Source organism: Trichomycterus rosablanca, chromosome 5 (assembly GCF_030014385.1).
Source record: "Trichomycterus rosablanca isolate fTriRos1 chromosome 5, fTriRos1.hap1, whole genome shotgun sequence".
Classification (NCBI taxonomy): Eukaryota; Metazoa; Chordata; class Actinopteri; order Siluriformes; family Trichomycteridae; genus Trichomycterus; species Trichomycterus rosablanca.
The window spans coordinates 43,136,527-43,151,832 of NC_085992.1; the positions used below are offsets into that span (position 1 = coordinate 43,136,527).

General features: G+C 40.3%; 1 protein-coding gene across 4 annotated transcripts in view; it reads right to left on the reverse strand.

Annotated features, from left to right (window-relative positions):
• Positions 1–3,746: 3,746 nt before the first annotated feature.
• Positions 3,747–15,306, reverse strand: part of hs3st1l1 (heparan sulfate (glucosamine) 3-O-sulfotransferase 1-like1) — a 201,967-nt gene continuing 190,407 nt past the window's right edge. For 3 of the 4 annotated variants that reach the window (XM_062995248.1, XM_062995249.1, XM_062995247.1), the window contains exon 3: positions 3,747–5,272. In XM_062995248.1, coding sequence (XP_062851318.1) covers positions 4,135–5,082 — 948 coding nt within the window. In that variant the 5' untranslated portion in view covers positions 5,083–5,272 and the 3' untranslated portion in view covers positions 3,747–4,134. Of the gene's footprint in view, positions 5,273–5,640; positions 5,654–15,306 lie in introns of those variants that run through there. The other variant, XM_062995250.1, reaches the window with a different exon arrangement.

A 15,306-nucleotide genomic window follows, 5' to 3' on the forward strand; every position in this document is an offset into this window, starting at 1 on the left:
ACACACACACACACACACAGTATCCTTTTCTATTTGTTCCATTTTCTCATTTTGCTTGCACAGTTGTCGAGTTTACAAGCCTTACAACACATAATTCAATGTACACTTGATAATAGTGACTTCAGGTTTTGATCATTTGTTGCTGATTGTATTTGTATATGTGGACGTCTGTGAGTGAGTGTTATACAGTCTGCAACGTTGAGCTTTCTTACACCAGTGAATTTCCCTTCCCCGCTGCACACGCTCCTCTCTTATTAATTAAACAGAGCTCCATATGTGTTTTATTTTAGCACATAGGCTTGTTCCTTTTTCTCCCGGCCTGAATGAATGCACCCTCACGCCCACACATGGCCCAGATCAAAAGTCTGCCCCCTGGGTTACAACTGATGAAAAATACATCAACAAACACATGAATAATGTATCTAAACAAGTCTCTGAGGCCACATTAGTATGAAGCACAGTTTGTTTGTCTTTGCCCCGAAAGAATTGAATGTTCCAGTTAAAGTCAAAAATTAACACTTGTAAGGGATATGTGTGTCATTTACTTTGCTTTGGGAACATTTGACCCATTTTTTAAATTTAATTTAGCCACATTTGAGGTCTTCTGAGTGTAAACACCCTGGTTGAGGTCCTGCCTCAGCATCTCAGAGGTTCAAATCAGGGCTTTGACTAAACCGCTTAAATAACATAACCTAAAGCTGACTCATCGGTCCACAGGGGGCCATCAAGGTTTTTGCCTCATAAGTCTCTCATGGATTACTGGCACTATTTTGCCAAGCCTCTTTATCATAAACACTGACCTTATCTAAGAAAAACATACAATTTTTTGTGACAATAATAAGATCATATTGTTGTCACAAACAATTTCTCAAAGTTAAGTTAATTGCTAGTTTTTTTGTAGGTTTTATAAAAATGCAGGCTACATAAAGGGCAGTAAACACAGTAAATTGATTAAGTACTGTAGATAGATAATAATAGCATTTAACTTTGTGACAGTGCTGTCTACGTTCACGTTGGTGATTATGATTGAACATGGCTGTTGTCTTTTCTGTGCCCATATACATAGAAAACTGGTATGGTACGTACCTACCATACAGATTTGTGGACATACAATTACTGACTGCAGCCCATCTGTTGCTATGTACCAGAGATGGGGACATAAGTCGCACACACAGCGACTTCAGACTCGACTCTGACTCATTTCAAATGACTCAGACTCGACTCGTGACTCGCACAAAATGACTTATGGACAACAAAAGTCAGCAACATTAGTTACGTGTGACAATTATATATATATATGATCCGACATCATTCTAATCGTGTCATTTTCTGCTCTCTAATAACGCTCCAGCTGTTTTAAACCGCAACGCACGCAATGGGTAAATGTTCCAGCCACCTTCCGGCGTAGTGATGAAGCGTCACTCCCTACTTAAAATGGTGGAATACTCTACGTAGTGCACTTCACAGTAACAGATAATGTGAATGGAACACGCCTACAGAATTGGCACTAATGATTTTAAGAAATGCTTTCTGAACCAATCAGACCTTCTGATTGTAATTTTTAGTAAGAAATGCTGTTATTTGCATGTATTTAGTTTGCATGTATTTAGTATTCCTAATGGGACACACGCTTATAAATTTAATAGCATCTGGAACAACAGCTAAGGTAAGCAGTGGTTTTGGATATTTTGCTGTGTTTGGGATTTTGGCCGCTGTGCCATAATTTGCAATGAAAACAAAACGTCAGTTTAAGCTTTTAACTGGTACCTAGAAAAAAGTAAAACGGTAAAATACAGTCGCTAATCTGTTGTTTTTTATCTGAACTTACATATTATTTGTTTATTTCTACGCTACATTTCCAATATATGTTTTGTGTAGATTATAACTCGTGACTTGACTCGGACTCTAGCCTAAAGACTCGTGACTCGACTCGGACTCGTACTTTGTGACCTGGGAACATCTCTGCTATGTACACCCTGTCATCTCCACTGTACCCTATTTACCAATCAAATGAGACCACCATAGGACCCCCACTGACCTGATTCACATTCTCGGCAGTGCAATAACACTAGCATGGTAAGGATATGGCAGAGTGTGTTGTTCTGGTTTGAGTATCAGGTGCAGCAGTGTTGTTGGTTTTTTTTTTTAAATACAGTTTAAACTGGCCTCTTTATTAGGAGCACTTACCTTGTTAGCCCTGGTTGTAAGTGAACAGTTAAGAGATTAGAGCTATTTTCTTTTCTGGTGCACAATGCGTGTTATTCTTCCTCTAGTATTTTATCAAAGGTTAAGCAGTAATTAGAAATAAATATATGATTGATCGATTGATGCAACAGAATCTCCTGCAGATAACCAATTATTCTATATACACTAGATGGCTAAAAGTATTTAGATACCTGATAATGAGCTTGTTGGACATCCCATTTAAAAAATGGAATTCAAATAGAATAACCTATATGTGATCTGTTTAGCTATAACATCAGCCACTCTTCTAAGAAGGCATCTCAATTTGAAGTATGTCTGTGGGAATCTGTGCCAATTCAGTCAAAAGAGCATTTGTTTTGTGCACAAGGACACAGTCATGCTTCTCTAGGCTGTTGCTGCAAGATTGGAAGCTAAATAATTCCTTTATATAATTGATTTATTACACCTGTTAGCAATTGTTGTGGCTGACACACATGAATTCAAAGATTAGAAAAGGTGTCCCAATACTTTTGTCTATATTGTGTATGTATACATACACTGATCAGCCATAACATTAAAACCACCTCCTTGTTTCTAAACTCACTGTCCATTTTATCAGCTCCACTTACCATATAGGAGCACTTTGTAGCTCTACAATTACTGACTGTAGTCCATCTGTTTCTCTACATACTCTTTTAGCCTGCTGTCACACTGTTCTTCAATGGTCAGGACCCCCACAGGACCACTACAGAGTAGGTATTATTTAATTGGTGGATGATTTTCAGCAATGCAGTGACACTGACATGGTGGTGGTGTGTTAGTGTGTGTTGTGCTGGTATGAGTGGATAAGACACAGCAGCGCTGCTGGAGTTTTTAAATATGTGTCCACTCACTGTCCACTCTATTAGACACTCCTACCTAGTTAATCCACCTTGTAGATGTAAAGTCAGAGACGATCGCTCATCTATTGCTGCTGTTTGAGTTGGTCATCTTGTAGACCTTCATCAGTGGTCACAGGACGCTACCCACGGGGCGCTGTTGGCTGGATATATTTTTGGTTGGTGGACTATTCTCAGTCCAGCAGTGACAGTTAGGTGTTTAAAAACTCCATCAGCAGTGCTGTTGTGTCTTATCCACTCATACCAGCACAACACACACTAACACACTACCACCATGTCAGTGTCACTGCAGTGCTGAGAATGACCCACCACCCAAATAATACCTGCTCTGTAGTGGTCCTGTGGGGGTCCTGACCATTGAAAAACAGCATGAAAGGGGGCTAACAAAGCATGCAGAGAAACAGATGGACTACAGTCAGTAATTGTAGAACTACAAAGTGCTACTATATGGTAAGTGGAGCTGATAAAATGGACAGTGAGTGTAGAAACAAGAAGGTGGTTTTTAATGTTATGGCTGATTGGTGTATATAATACTCATTTTTGAGACAGAGAAACACACGGCCCCCATAAAGAGATAAATGGTTTACCCAACACATTCAAGCCTGAGTTAATAATGGCAATAGAGAAAACTAGAATAGAAAGGAAACTAGATGAGATCGGATATCTGACATCCAGGTTTGAAAACAGAACGATTTATTATCCAGTACAAGAATATCAAATGAACGAAAAAAGGCTTAAGCTCACAAAATTGTGACAATTCTTCAGTATTTTGTATATTCTCAGAGAGGACCAACAGTCTACAGTGCTCCCACTGTATGCATTCATTCATAAATAATTCATTCAACTGTTTTCTTAATGGTTAAAATGGTTTTGATTGCAGAGTTGTCCTGCAGTCTTAGCAAGAATTCAAAGGCATTTAGAAGAATTATTCAGGGACAGTTTGTGCTTCCATCTGCACCCCATTTCAGTATTGGTGCTAAACAGCTATCTGACTGGACATGGACTGAAGAGAAGGCTTGATCCAACTGGACAAAGTCAATTAGCCCCTGCACTAGTGCCAGTTAAAGGTGCGTCTGACCATCTGGTAGAAGTTCTGGTTGTGCTGGCGGAAATAGGTGCGGAGCTGCTCAAGGATGGTGCTGTTCACTAGAGGGTGAGGCCGTCCTTTGGATTCGTGGAGGCACCTCTCTCGGCCGTCGCTGCGGATGCAGTAGAAGCCTTTGGTCTGGTTGAAGTAAAAGTTGGAGGCCTCTATCCGAGGACGCAGCTTTAGGAAGCGCTCCACCTTTTGCAGCTCCAACAATGGGCTATGGATGAGAGTGTCCCCATCTACAATGTGTATCTGGTCTAGCGGGAAGTGCTGGAGCCAATTTCTCATGTGGACGTCATAGAGGCTGCGCTGTATTGCCTTGTAGCGCGTGTTCAGAGCACCGTTCCTGACCAGCATGTTCTCGATGGCCTGGACGGGCTTGTGGTTCTCCAGCCGGTTGAAGTAGACCTGCGTGTAGTCTGAGATAACTCGCTCAACCGGGTCTCGCAGTATGAGCAGGAGCCTGATTGAGGAGTTCATGCTGCGAATGCGTGCCGGAGCTAATGGTGAAGTGAAGTACCCCGGAGTCTTTTCGATGGTGATCTGGTGAGGGTACGAATACGGCATGAGCTCACGGTACCATTCTAGTCCCTTGGCATAATTCTCATCCCAGTCAAAGAAGTGAACCTCAGTAGCTGCTGCTGCTACTTCCGGATGAATGTCCAACATTTCGAGAAGTGCACGAGTGCCACCTTTACGCACACCAATAATGATGCTCTGGGGAATGTGTTTGCTGGTGCCGGGTGGTGGCACCAAGGATGGTGTGACTGTCTCATTATCCACATAGCCAGGGCTTGAAGTGGGTGTGTTTGGCCATATTTGGATGAACTCTGGAGGGGCGGCGTATGTCTGCAAGACCAGGAGAAACACAGATCCCAGCAAGCCAGCCATGGACAGGTAGAGCAGCATAGATAAGGATGGCCAGCGAATGGAAATGGCAACTGGTGGCGTGGTTCCACCAGTGTGCTGGGAAAAAGTCTGAGGGTGATCAGAATGCTGGGAAACAGTCAGGCTGGCAGTGTGGAGTGGCACTTATGGCCAAGCATCTTGGATAGGCAGGTGAAAAGGGAGAACAGGTGACTTCTGGTTTGCAAGAAATCTGTCAAGAAAGGAGAAGATGTGTTAGAGTGCCATTCAATCTGGTACATTAACCATCAAACCAACACAAATACTTGTGTTTACTTATTCATACATTAATTCATGATGGGTAACCAACTTCAATGTTTTGTTGAATCAAAGTATATTCTGGAAACACTGGGCATGGCACCATCCCATCAGTCCATTAAGCATTCATCCATTCACTTATCTACCCTCTTTTATTTAACAGTGGGTCACTGGTCCCAAGCTACACTTTATGGACAAAAGTACTTGAACACCCCTTCTAATTACTGAAGTATTGTATTCTGCCCAAAAGTTGCTAACAGATGTAATTTACCAATCAAATAAATGTTATTATATGCTTCTTACTTTAAAGCAACTGGTTAGGTAATGCCATTTCCTGTTCCAGCATGATTGTGGTCTATAAGACATGAAGAAAAGTTTGGTTTAAAGAGACTCTGGTGGCCAGTAGGGGTGGGCGATATGGCCTTTAAATAATATCACAATATTTTGGGATATTTTTGCGATAACGATATTCACTCGCGATATATAAGAACACTTTTTTAAAAAAGTTTATTTTAAAAACACCTTTATTTTGCAGACACTCAGGAAATCTAAGGTACAAATGTTACCAAATGTACATTATTAAATTAAGCATCACTTCCAGTAGGGCTGGGCGATATGGCAAAAAAACTCATATCTCCATATGCTTTTGAGAAGTGGTGATATACGATATGATATAATGTAAACTTAAAGTACAATGGCAGGCCACCGCCCGTATTTGACCTTATATTGTTTATAAGTTCTCTTAAAAACACAAAACATTGTAGTTCTTATCAATTCTGACTAATTACAGTGTTTATATTTTGTATTATTACAGGCTGTATTTGTATTAATATTGACAACATTTATATTCAACAAACCAGCAGAATCTCACAATCACATTTCTGCTCCATTTTACTTCAAATAAATGAGCATCAAAAAATCCCGAAAACGTTTAATATTTGATCATGCTTAGCTATCATTGCATAATGAAAGTGTGTCTGTCAATTATACAACAACCAATGAAGAGAGAGCTTGAAATTCCACCCAAAGTCTAAATTCGAAGCTCTGATTGGTTCATACATCTGAATCTCTTGAATCGGAGTTGTTTGCTCAGTCAGCAACACAAATTAATCTTTACCACAGATAAGAGCACAGTTTTCAATGAATAATTCATCTGAAGAGAGTCGTTTCTGTCTCATTGACTCAGTGATTCAGTTTCCATGCTCATATGTGAAGGAGTTCCGCTTAGCGCATGTGTTTTAAACGTTCTCAGATGGAAACTTGTGTATTCTGTTGGTTCACTGACACAGTTTTTGTTCTCACATCATTCTCGGACTCACGCAGTGACCGACACTCCTCGTACTCAGGCGGGTGCTTTTGCTTTAGGTGCTGAAATAAATGTGATGTTGCCACCGTTTGTCGTCAGTATTTTTGCACGTTTTGCAAATGACAGTCGTTTGTTTGGAGTCTGACCTTCTGTATCCAAAAACCTTCCAGACTAGTGATGTAGCTCCCTTTTAGTGACTAGTTCATCCTCAGTGCTAACTCCGGTACTACTCTCTGCATTGGTCGCCATTATTTCACTGTTACGCGCTTGAGAGTGAGTGACTCACGTTTGCTAACAATATCGCGATATGGCAAAAATCATATTGAGTTTACAACTATACCGGTATTATCGTGAATGATATTATATCGCCCACCCCTAGTGGCCACCACAGGGCCTTGACCTCAATAGCTCTGGAATTAACTAGATCATCAATTGAGGTTTTCTTGACCAACATCAGTGCCCAGCATTACAAATGCTGAATGCTTTGACTGAATGGAAACAAATTCCCACAGACATACTTCGAAGTTTTGTAAGAAGCCGTCTCAAATGAGCTGTTATAGCTGAAAAGATTCAAAATATATATGGCCATATAGATTACTTAACAGTAGGTCACTGGTCTCCAACTGGACCGAACAAACAACTTCATGTCAATTAACCCAACCCATCTGCTTTGTCTAATTGTCTCATACTTAGCCCCACCCTGACACATATTTTATGACCACCCTTTAGATTCATGCAAAGGGTCTGAAGCCTGTTGTGAAAACACAGGGTGTAAGGCAGAAGAACACTGAGCATCACAATACACCTAATGGCATATTTTAGGAAATGAGAAGAAAGTAGAATCCCTTAAGAAAACTCTGTGGATGTGGGACATGTTCAGCTTAACACAGACAGTAGCCAAAGGCGAGGAACCCAGGTCCCCAGAACTATGCAGCATTAACACCTCCCTTTCTGTATTTTACAGAATACACAAATACAAAATGTCAGAACTGCTAGTTCAATACCAGTTGTTCCAAAATTTAGGGGCATCTTTAAGCAAAGGTTTATTCAGTCTGACATCATGAGGTGGCACTTGTAACCAGGAGTATTGGAAGGCTGGAGAAAGAGAAGTACAAATGATTGGTAATTAATTAATAATTCATCTGATTATCTACAGAAATGGCTTCATTTTAAATGAGATTGTGGTGAGGCTGGAAACACTGAGTGTTTTCATTACAGGAAATCATACAACCACTAGTTCACTCACTCAATAGCCAATGGACAGTAACCAGAGAAAAGAACTGAAGCCAGGTCTCCAAACAATGAAGCTACACTGATGAGCCATAACATTAAAACCACCTCCTTGTTTCTACACTCACTGTTCATTTTATCAGCTCCACTTACCATATAGAAGCACTTTGTAGTTCTACAATTACTGACTGTAGTCCATCTGTTTCTCTACATACTCTTTTAACCTGCTTTCACCCTGTTCTTCAATAGTCAGGACCCCCACAGGATCACCACAGTGTAGGTATTATTTGTGTGGTGGATCATTCTCAGCACTGCAGTGACACTGACATGGTGGTGGTGTGTTAGTGTGTGTTGTGCTGGTATGAGTGGATCAGATACAGCAGCGCTGCTGGAGTTTTTAAATACTGTGTCCACTCACTGTCCACTCTATTAGACACTCCTACCTAGTTGGTCCACCTTGTAGATGTTAAGTCAAAGACGATCGGTCATCTATTGCTGCTGTTTGAGTTGGTCATCTTCTAGATGAGGTGTATTAAAAACTTAATCAGCGCTGCTGTGTCTGATCCACTCATACCAGCACAACACACACTAACACACCACCACCATGTCAATGTCACTGCAGTGCTGAGAATGATCCAACACCTAAATAATACCTGCTCTGTGGTAGTCCTGGGAGAGTCCTGACCATTGAAGGACAGAATGAAAGGGGGCTAACAAAGCATGCAGAGAAACAGATGGACTACAGTCAGTAATTGTAGAACTACAAAGTGCTTCTATATGGTAAGTGGAGCCAATAAAATGGACAGTAAGTGTAGAAACAAGGAGCTGGTTTTAACGTTATGGCTGATCTGTGTATGAAAGAAAAAGTCAATGACAAAGCCAGCCACTGGGAGTGTAACAAAGCCATAGCAGTTATGGTATGTTAGTCTCTCAGATCAATACACTTGAAACCAAGAAAAACTTTTATAAAAGAACTGAAAAATAAAAAGTCACAGTGCTCTAACACAGAGAAGAACTTTTTTTATAAAGACATTTTATTCAGCACAGTTCAACAGGCAGGATCAAAGCTTGACCCGTGGTCAAGCAGAAAAAAGAAAATAGTAAGAATAAAGAGCCAGAGAAAGACAAAATGTTCTCTCGCTTTCTCTTATCTCTGACAAACTGCATGCAAATATATGAATTCACAACATCTGACTTTTACGCTTCATCAAATCCCTGACCATGAAAAATGCAACAGCTATTCTACCTAGACTAAACACGCAGCCCTCGAAGTCAAAATATTTCTCTAGTTAAAGGTCACTTTCATGGCATTTTTACAACACTGAAAACTGATTAAAGCTCAAAAGTGCATCACACAAACACCGAGCGGCTTTCAATACCCACTGAAGAGCTGTGATTTCACCTTTGAATAAGAACAGCAGGCCGCCTCATTCACAGAACTACCAGATGTTCTGATTTCACTTTTATAACATAATCGCTCATGGGATCATTACACACTGAATTAAATCAACCAACTATTAAGTTAATTAGCTGTTCTGTGGCTGCCACTTCACATTTCTCATCACTTACAGTATTATACTTAGCTTCCAGATCCACCATCAACACCTGCCTCTGCCTTGCAGCTTCTATACTGTTTATGGTTTCATTTAAGCACTGCTGGTCTGAAGCCAAAAAATATTATTGATGAGAAGCCCAGATCTGTCTGCTATTGGAAATGCATTATGTATCACTAAGTGGACAATCAGACAATGGTGACAATGGACTGCAGCTTGAATTGAGCAGAAAATTCACTTGTAAAACTGCAAGAATTAGTATCCATGGTTCCCAAATAATTAATAGCAATGGTGATGGAACACAGTGGTGAACACTGGACACCCCCCACAATATGTTTTAGATTATGAAAATAACTTTAAAAAAATGATTTCATTAGTGGTTAAGGAACTGGACTAGTAATCCATTGCCAGGTTGCTGCTGTTGGGCCCTTGAGCAAGGCCCTTAACACTCAATTGCTCAGACTGTATACTGTCACAGTACTGTAAGTCGCTTTGGATAAAAGCAACTGCTAAATGCTGAAAATGTAAATGGAAAGGAAAATGCTGTCCAGTCCTACCTGGCCCTTAGCTACTAAATCAACCAGTTAATCCAATTCAATTGACAAGAGAGTTTAATTTGATCAGTCACACTCAGGCATGATAACTGCCAGACCTGTTTAATTTAAACATTCCTTAAATCCCGCAAATATATAAGCAACAACACCATTGAAATTTACCAGGGCAGTTGTAGCCTAGTGGTTAAGGTACTGGACTAGTAATCAGAAGGTCACTGGTTCAAGCCCCACCACTGCCAGGTTGCTGCTGTTGGCAAGGCCCTTAACCCTCAATTGCTCAGACTGTATACTGTCACACTACTGTAAGTCATTCTGGATAAAGGCATCTGCTAAATGCCGAAAATGTAACAGTCTGGGCAGGGTTACAAAGCTATTGCTAAGTCTCTGGGACTGAGCAAATCACAGTGAGAGCCATTTACCATGGGTTAGCCATTACAGTATTTCTATTCCATCCATCTATCTGTTCATCTATCCATCCATCCATCCATCCATCCATCCATCCGTATCTATCTGTATCCATCCATCTGTATCTATCTGTATCCATCCATCCATCCATCGATCTATCTCACTATCTATCTACCCCAAATAGAAAAAAAAACTTGGAACAGTAGTTAACCTTCCCAGCAGTGGCCGGACTATCCAACAGATGTAGTTGACTTATACAGTAACAGATCAATGACTTATCCAGAAAATCACAAAAGAACCACGACAAACATCTAAGGAAACAGCAGGCCTTACTTGCCTGAGTTAAGATCAATGTACACAATTCCACAATAAGAAAATGGCACCCATGGGAGAGTGTCAGGGCGCAATCCACTGCTGACCTAAAAGAACACCAAGGCACCTCTTACATTCGCCAAAAACACATTTAGATGACTCCCAAGACTTCCAGGGGATAAAAATTTGTGGACTGATGAGTCAATAAATCATACTAAATCTTCAATAAATAAAATGATCATTAAAAACATTGTGTTTACTTGGTTTGACTTTACAGATGAAATGAGGTAAGGGGCAAATACTTTATCACAGCACCGTGAACATGTTGTTCCAGTGGCAATTGTAGTAAAGAAGAGCAATCCTGCTTAAAGCACCCATAAACATTTTTCTTTTCCTTTAGCTGCTACTGTGTATAAAAAAAATAATTTAAAGTATTCCAGTACTTAAAATAAGGAAACTACAGACTGGACTTTAGAAGAAAGCTCACTGGTTCCAAGTACCCTAGCATGGTCGTAATATGTTGGAGTATGTCAGCCTCTCCTGGAGAGTAGTTTGGGGAATAGGATGATGAGGAGATAGGTGTAGATGGATGAGGGGGAGTACAGGACTGTGATACTGGGGTGAGACACATTCACACCGCTGTTTGCTCGTCAGTGACACAGCGGCAAAAGAGCTGCCAGCTCCAATAGTATCAGTAGGAAGTGGGAATGAGATCGCTGTCTCATTTAATAAAACTCACTACCACCATGTACATTTAACCAAGCACACACACACACACACACACACACACACACACACAAACACACACAAACATCTACTACTAAGCGCCTGAAGCTAATCACTTTTTATAGAGATGTACTGTTTATGTAAATTTAAACCTAGTGTGCTGAGGTAATGAGCACTGACCTTAATGAAAGGGTGAAATCAAGTTAGTAATTTAATCATAATAATAATTCAATAATCACATTTACTATGCTGACTCAGAATCATAATATCACAATTGTATACATACATGGATACATACATACATACCAAAAATATATCCAGCCAACAGCACCCAGTGGGCAGCGTCCTGTGACCACTGATGAAGGTCTAGAAAATGACAAACTCAAACAGCACCAATAGATGAGCGATCGTCTCTGACTTTACATCAACAAGGTAGACCAACCAGGTAGAAGTGTCTATTAGAGTGGACAGTGAGTGGACACAGTATTTAAAAACTCCAGCAGTGCTGCTGTGTCTGATCCACTCATACCAGCACAACACACACTAACACACCACCACCATGTCAGTGTCACTTCAGTGCTGAGAATGATCCACCAACTAAATAATACCTGCTCTGTGGTGGTCCTGTGGGGGTCCTGACCATTGAAGGACAGGGTGAAAGCATGTAAAGAAAAGTATGTAAAGAAACAGATGGACTATAGTCAGTAATTGTAGAACTACAAAGTGCTTCTATATGGTAAGTGGAGCTGATAAAATGGACAGTGAGTGTAGAAACAAGGAGGTGGTTTTAATGTTATGGCTGATCGGTGTAGATACATACATACATGCATACACACGTACATACATACACAGATAGATAGATACATACAGTGGGGCCAAAAAGAATTTAGTCAGCCACTGATTGTGCAAGTTCTCCTACTTAGAAAGATGAGAGAGGTCTGTAATTTTCATCATAGGTACACTTCAACTATGAGAGACAAAATGAGAAAAAAAAATGCAGGAAATCACATTGTAGGATTTTTAAAGAATTTATTTGTAAATTATGGTGGAAAATAAGTATTTGGTCAATAACAAAAGTTCAACTCAATACTTTGTAACATAACCTTTGTTGGCAATGACAGAGGTCAAACGTTTCCTGTAAGTCTTCACCAGGTTTGCACACACTGTAGCTGGTATTTTGGCCCATTCCTCCATGCAGATCTCCTCTAGAGCAGTGATGTTTTGGGGCTGTCGCTGGGCAACACGGACTCCACAAATTTTCTATGGGGTTGAGGTCTGGAGACTGGCTAGGCCACTCCAGGACCTTGAAATGCTTTTTACGGAGCCACTCCTTCGTTGCCCGAGCGGTGTGTTTGGGATCATTGTCATGCTGGAAGACCCAGCCACGTTCCATCTTCAATGCTCTCACTGATGGAAGGAGGTTTTGGCTTAAAATCTCATGATACATGGCCCCGTTCATTCTTCCCTTAACACGGATCAGTCGTCCTGTCCCCTTTGCAGAAAAACAGCCCCAAAGCATGATGTTTCCACCCCCATGCTTCACAGTAGGTATGGTGTTTACTCAGCATTCTTCTTCCTCCAAACACGACGAGTTGAGTTTTTACCAAAAAGTTCAATTTTGGTTTCATCTGACCACATGATATTCTCCCAATCCTCTTCTGGATCATCCATAAGCTCTCTGGCAAACTTCAGACGGGCCTGGACATGTACTGGCTTAAGCAGGGGGACACGCCTGGCACTGCAGGATTTGAGTCCCTCTCGGCGTAGTGTGTTACTGATGGTAGCCTTTGTTACTTTGGTCCCAGCTCTCTGCAGGTCATTCATCAGGTCCCTCCGTGTAGTTCTGGGATTTTTGCTCACCGTTCTCATGATCATTTTGACCCCACGGGATGAGATCTTGACCCCAAGGGAGATTATCAATGTTCTTGTATGTCTTCCATTTTCTTACAGTTGCTCCCACAGTTGATTTATTCACACCAACCTGCTTGCCTATTGTAGATTCCCTCTTCCCAGCCTGGTGCAGGTCTACAATTTTCTTCCTGGTGTCCTTCGACAGCTCTTTGGTCTTGGCCATGGTTGACTGTTTGAGGCTGTGGACAGGTGTCTTTTATACAGATAATGATGTCAAAACGGTGCCATTAATACAGGTAACGAGTGGAGGACAGAAGAGCTTCTTAAAGAAGAAGTTACAGGTCTGTGAGTGCCAGAAATCTTGCTTGTTTGTTATTGACCGAATACTTATTTTCCACCATAATTTACAAATAAATTCTTTAAAAATCCTACAATGTGATTTCCTGGATTTTTTTTTCTCATTTTGTCTCTCATAGTTGAAGTGTACCTATGATGACCTCTCTCATCTTTCTAAGTAGGAGAACTTGTACAATCAGTGGCTGACTAAATACTTTTTGGCCCCACTGTACATACATAAAAAAGATTTGCTGCCACACTGAAAACACAGAAATCCAAAACACATGGCCTGAAGCTCCAGATTTATTAAAGCAGAGTAATTAAATAATGTAAATGGAGCCACACATCTATGTTTAACCAAGCTTACTAAAATGATGTTAAATTAATCAGAAAGGTTCAAAATCAGAAGCATGGTTTAAACACAATTTGTTGTGCAGTCCCAATTTTTTTGTCTGCCACATGTCTTCCCAGTGCCCACAGTTAGCTACTCATTTTCTCTGGAAAGGGTACAGGCCAGCATATTACAGATATTAAGCTGGATAAATCCGGCTATCTGCTACTACAGATGGTGGAAGTGGTGTAAAGTGGTGAGTAATGACTTTAAAGAGGTGCGGGGGTCTGTGTACTTGTTACAGGTCCTTAAACAGACACAGGCTGGAAATTAAAATAGCAGCTTTTGAAACATACTGATGCTGGTATAAACAGATTATTCTACACATAGTGATTTTATTTTAGGACGAATATAGAAATGAGCTGGTCTGAGCTTTATTAAGGTGCTTTTTTGTAGCATAAAACATTTTTAATTCAAGAAGGTCTGGTATTACAATGAACTTCCCTCATTGTCAACTCCACTAGAGAAAGATTTATGTAGAACGTGTCTCTACAGGTAATTATGCAAATTAACATATAGGGAATACAGTGGAACAATCGACAGATCACACAATACTGAATACAAAAGAAATCTTGTTTCTGACAGTAGTGCAAGCAGCTACTCCTGATATCTTGGAGTCATTAATCATTAAAAAACATACCTGGACAACCCAGAGAACTACACTAACCAACAAACTGCTGCAATATTAACTGTTGCATTTACATTTTAAGCATCTAGCAGACGCTTTTATCCAAAGCGACTTACAGTACTGAGACAGTATAGAGTCTAAGCAATTGAGGGTTAAGGGCATTGCTCAAGGGTCCAACAGTGGCAACCTGGCAGTGGTGGGGCTTGAACCAGCAAACTTTCGATTACTAGTCCTGTAACTTAACCAGTAGGCTACAGCTGTTGCAGCTTAACAAACTTTTTAATTTTGCATTAAAACTTAATTACAACGTTACAGCTAAAATTGTCTGTGTTTTATATATGAGTGTGTATGTCATGGTCAGAGGTGGAAAGTAACGAATTACATTTACTCGCGTTACTGTAACTGAGTAGTTTTTTTGTGTACTTGTACTTTTTAAAGTAGATTTTACAACCAGTAATTTTACTTTTACTTAAGTATGTTTTGTATTAAGAATTGTAATTCGCTACATTTTAAATAACATCCGTTACTGAGTAAAATAAACGCATCTGGGAAACTGCTGCAGTAAATTATAGGAACATTTAAACTCCACTTCACTTATTCTCTGCATAATATTTACATTTTAATTCAGATCTGTCTCCTCAAGCAAAGACTAGAACTGTCCAGACATTTGTCTTCTG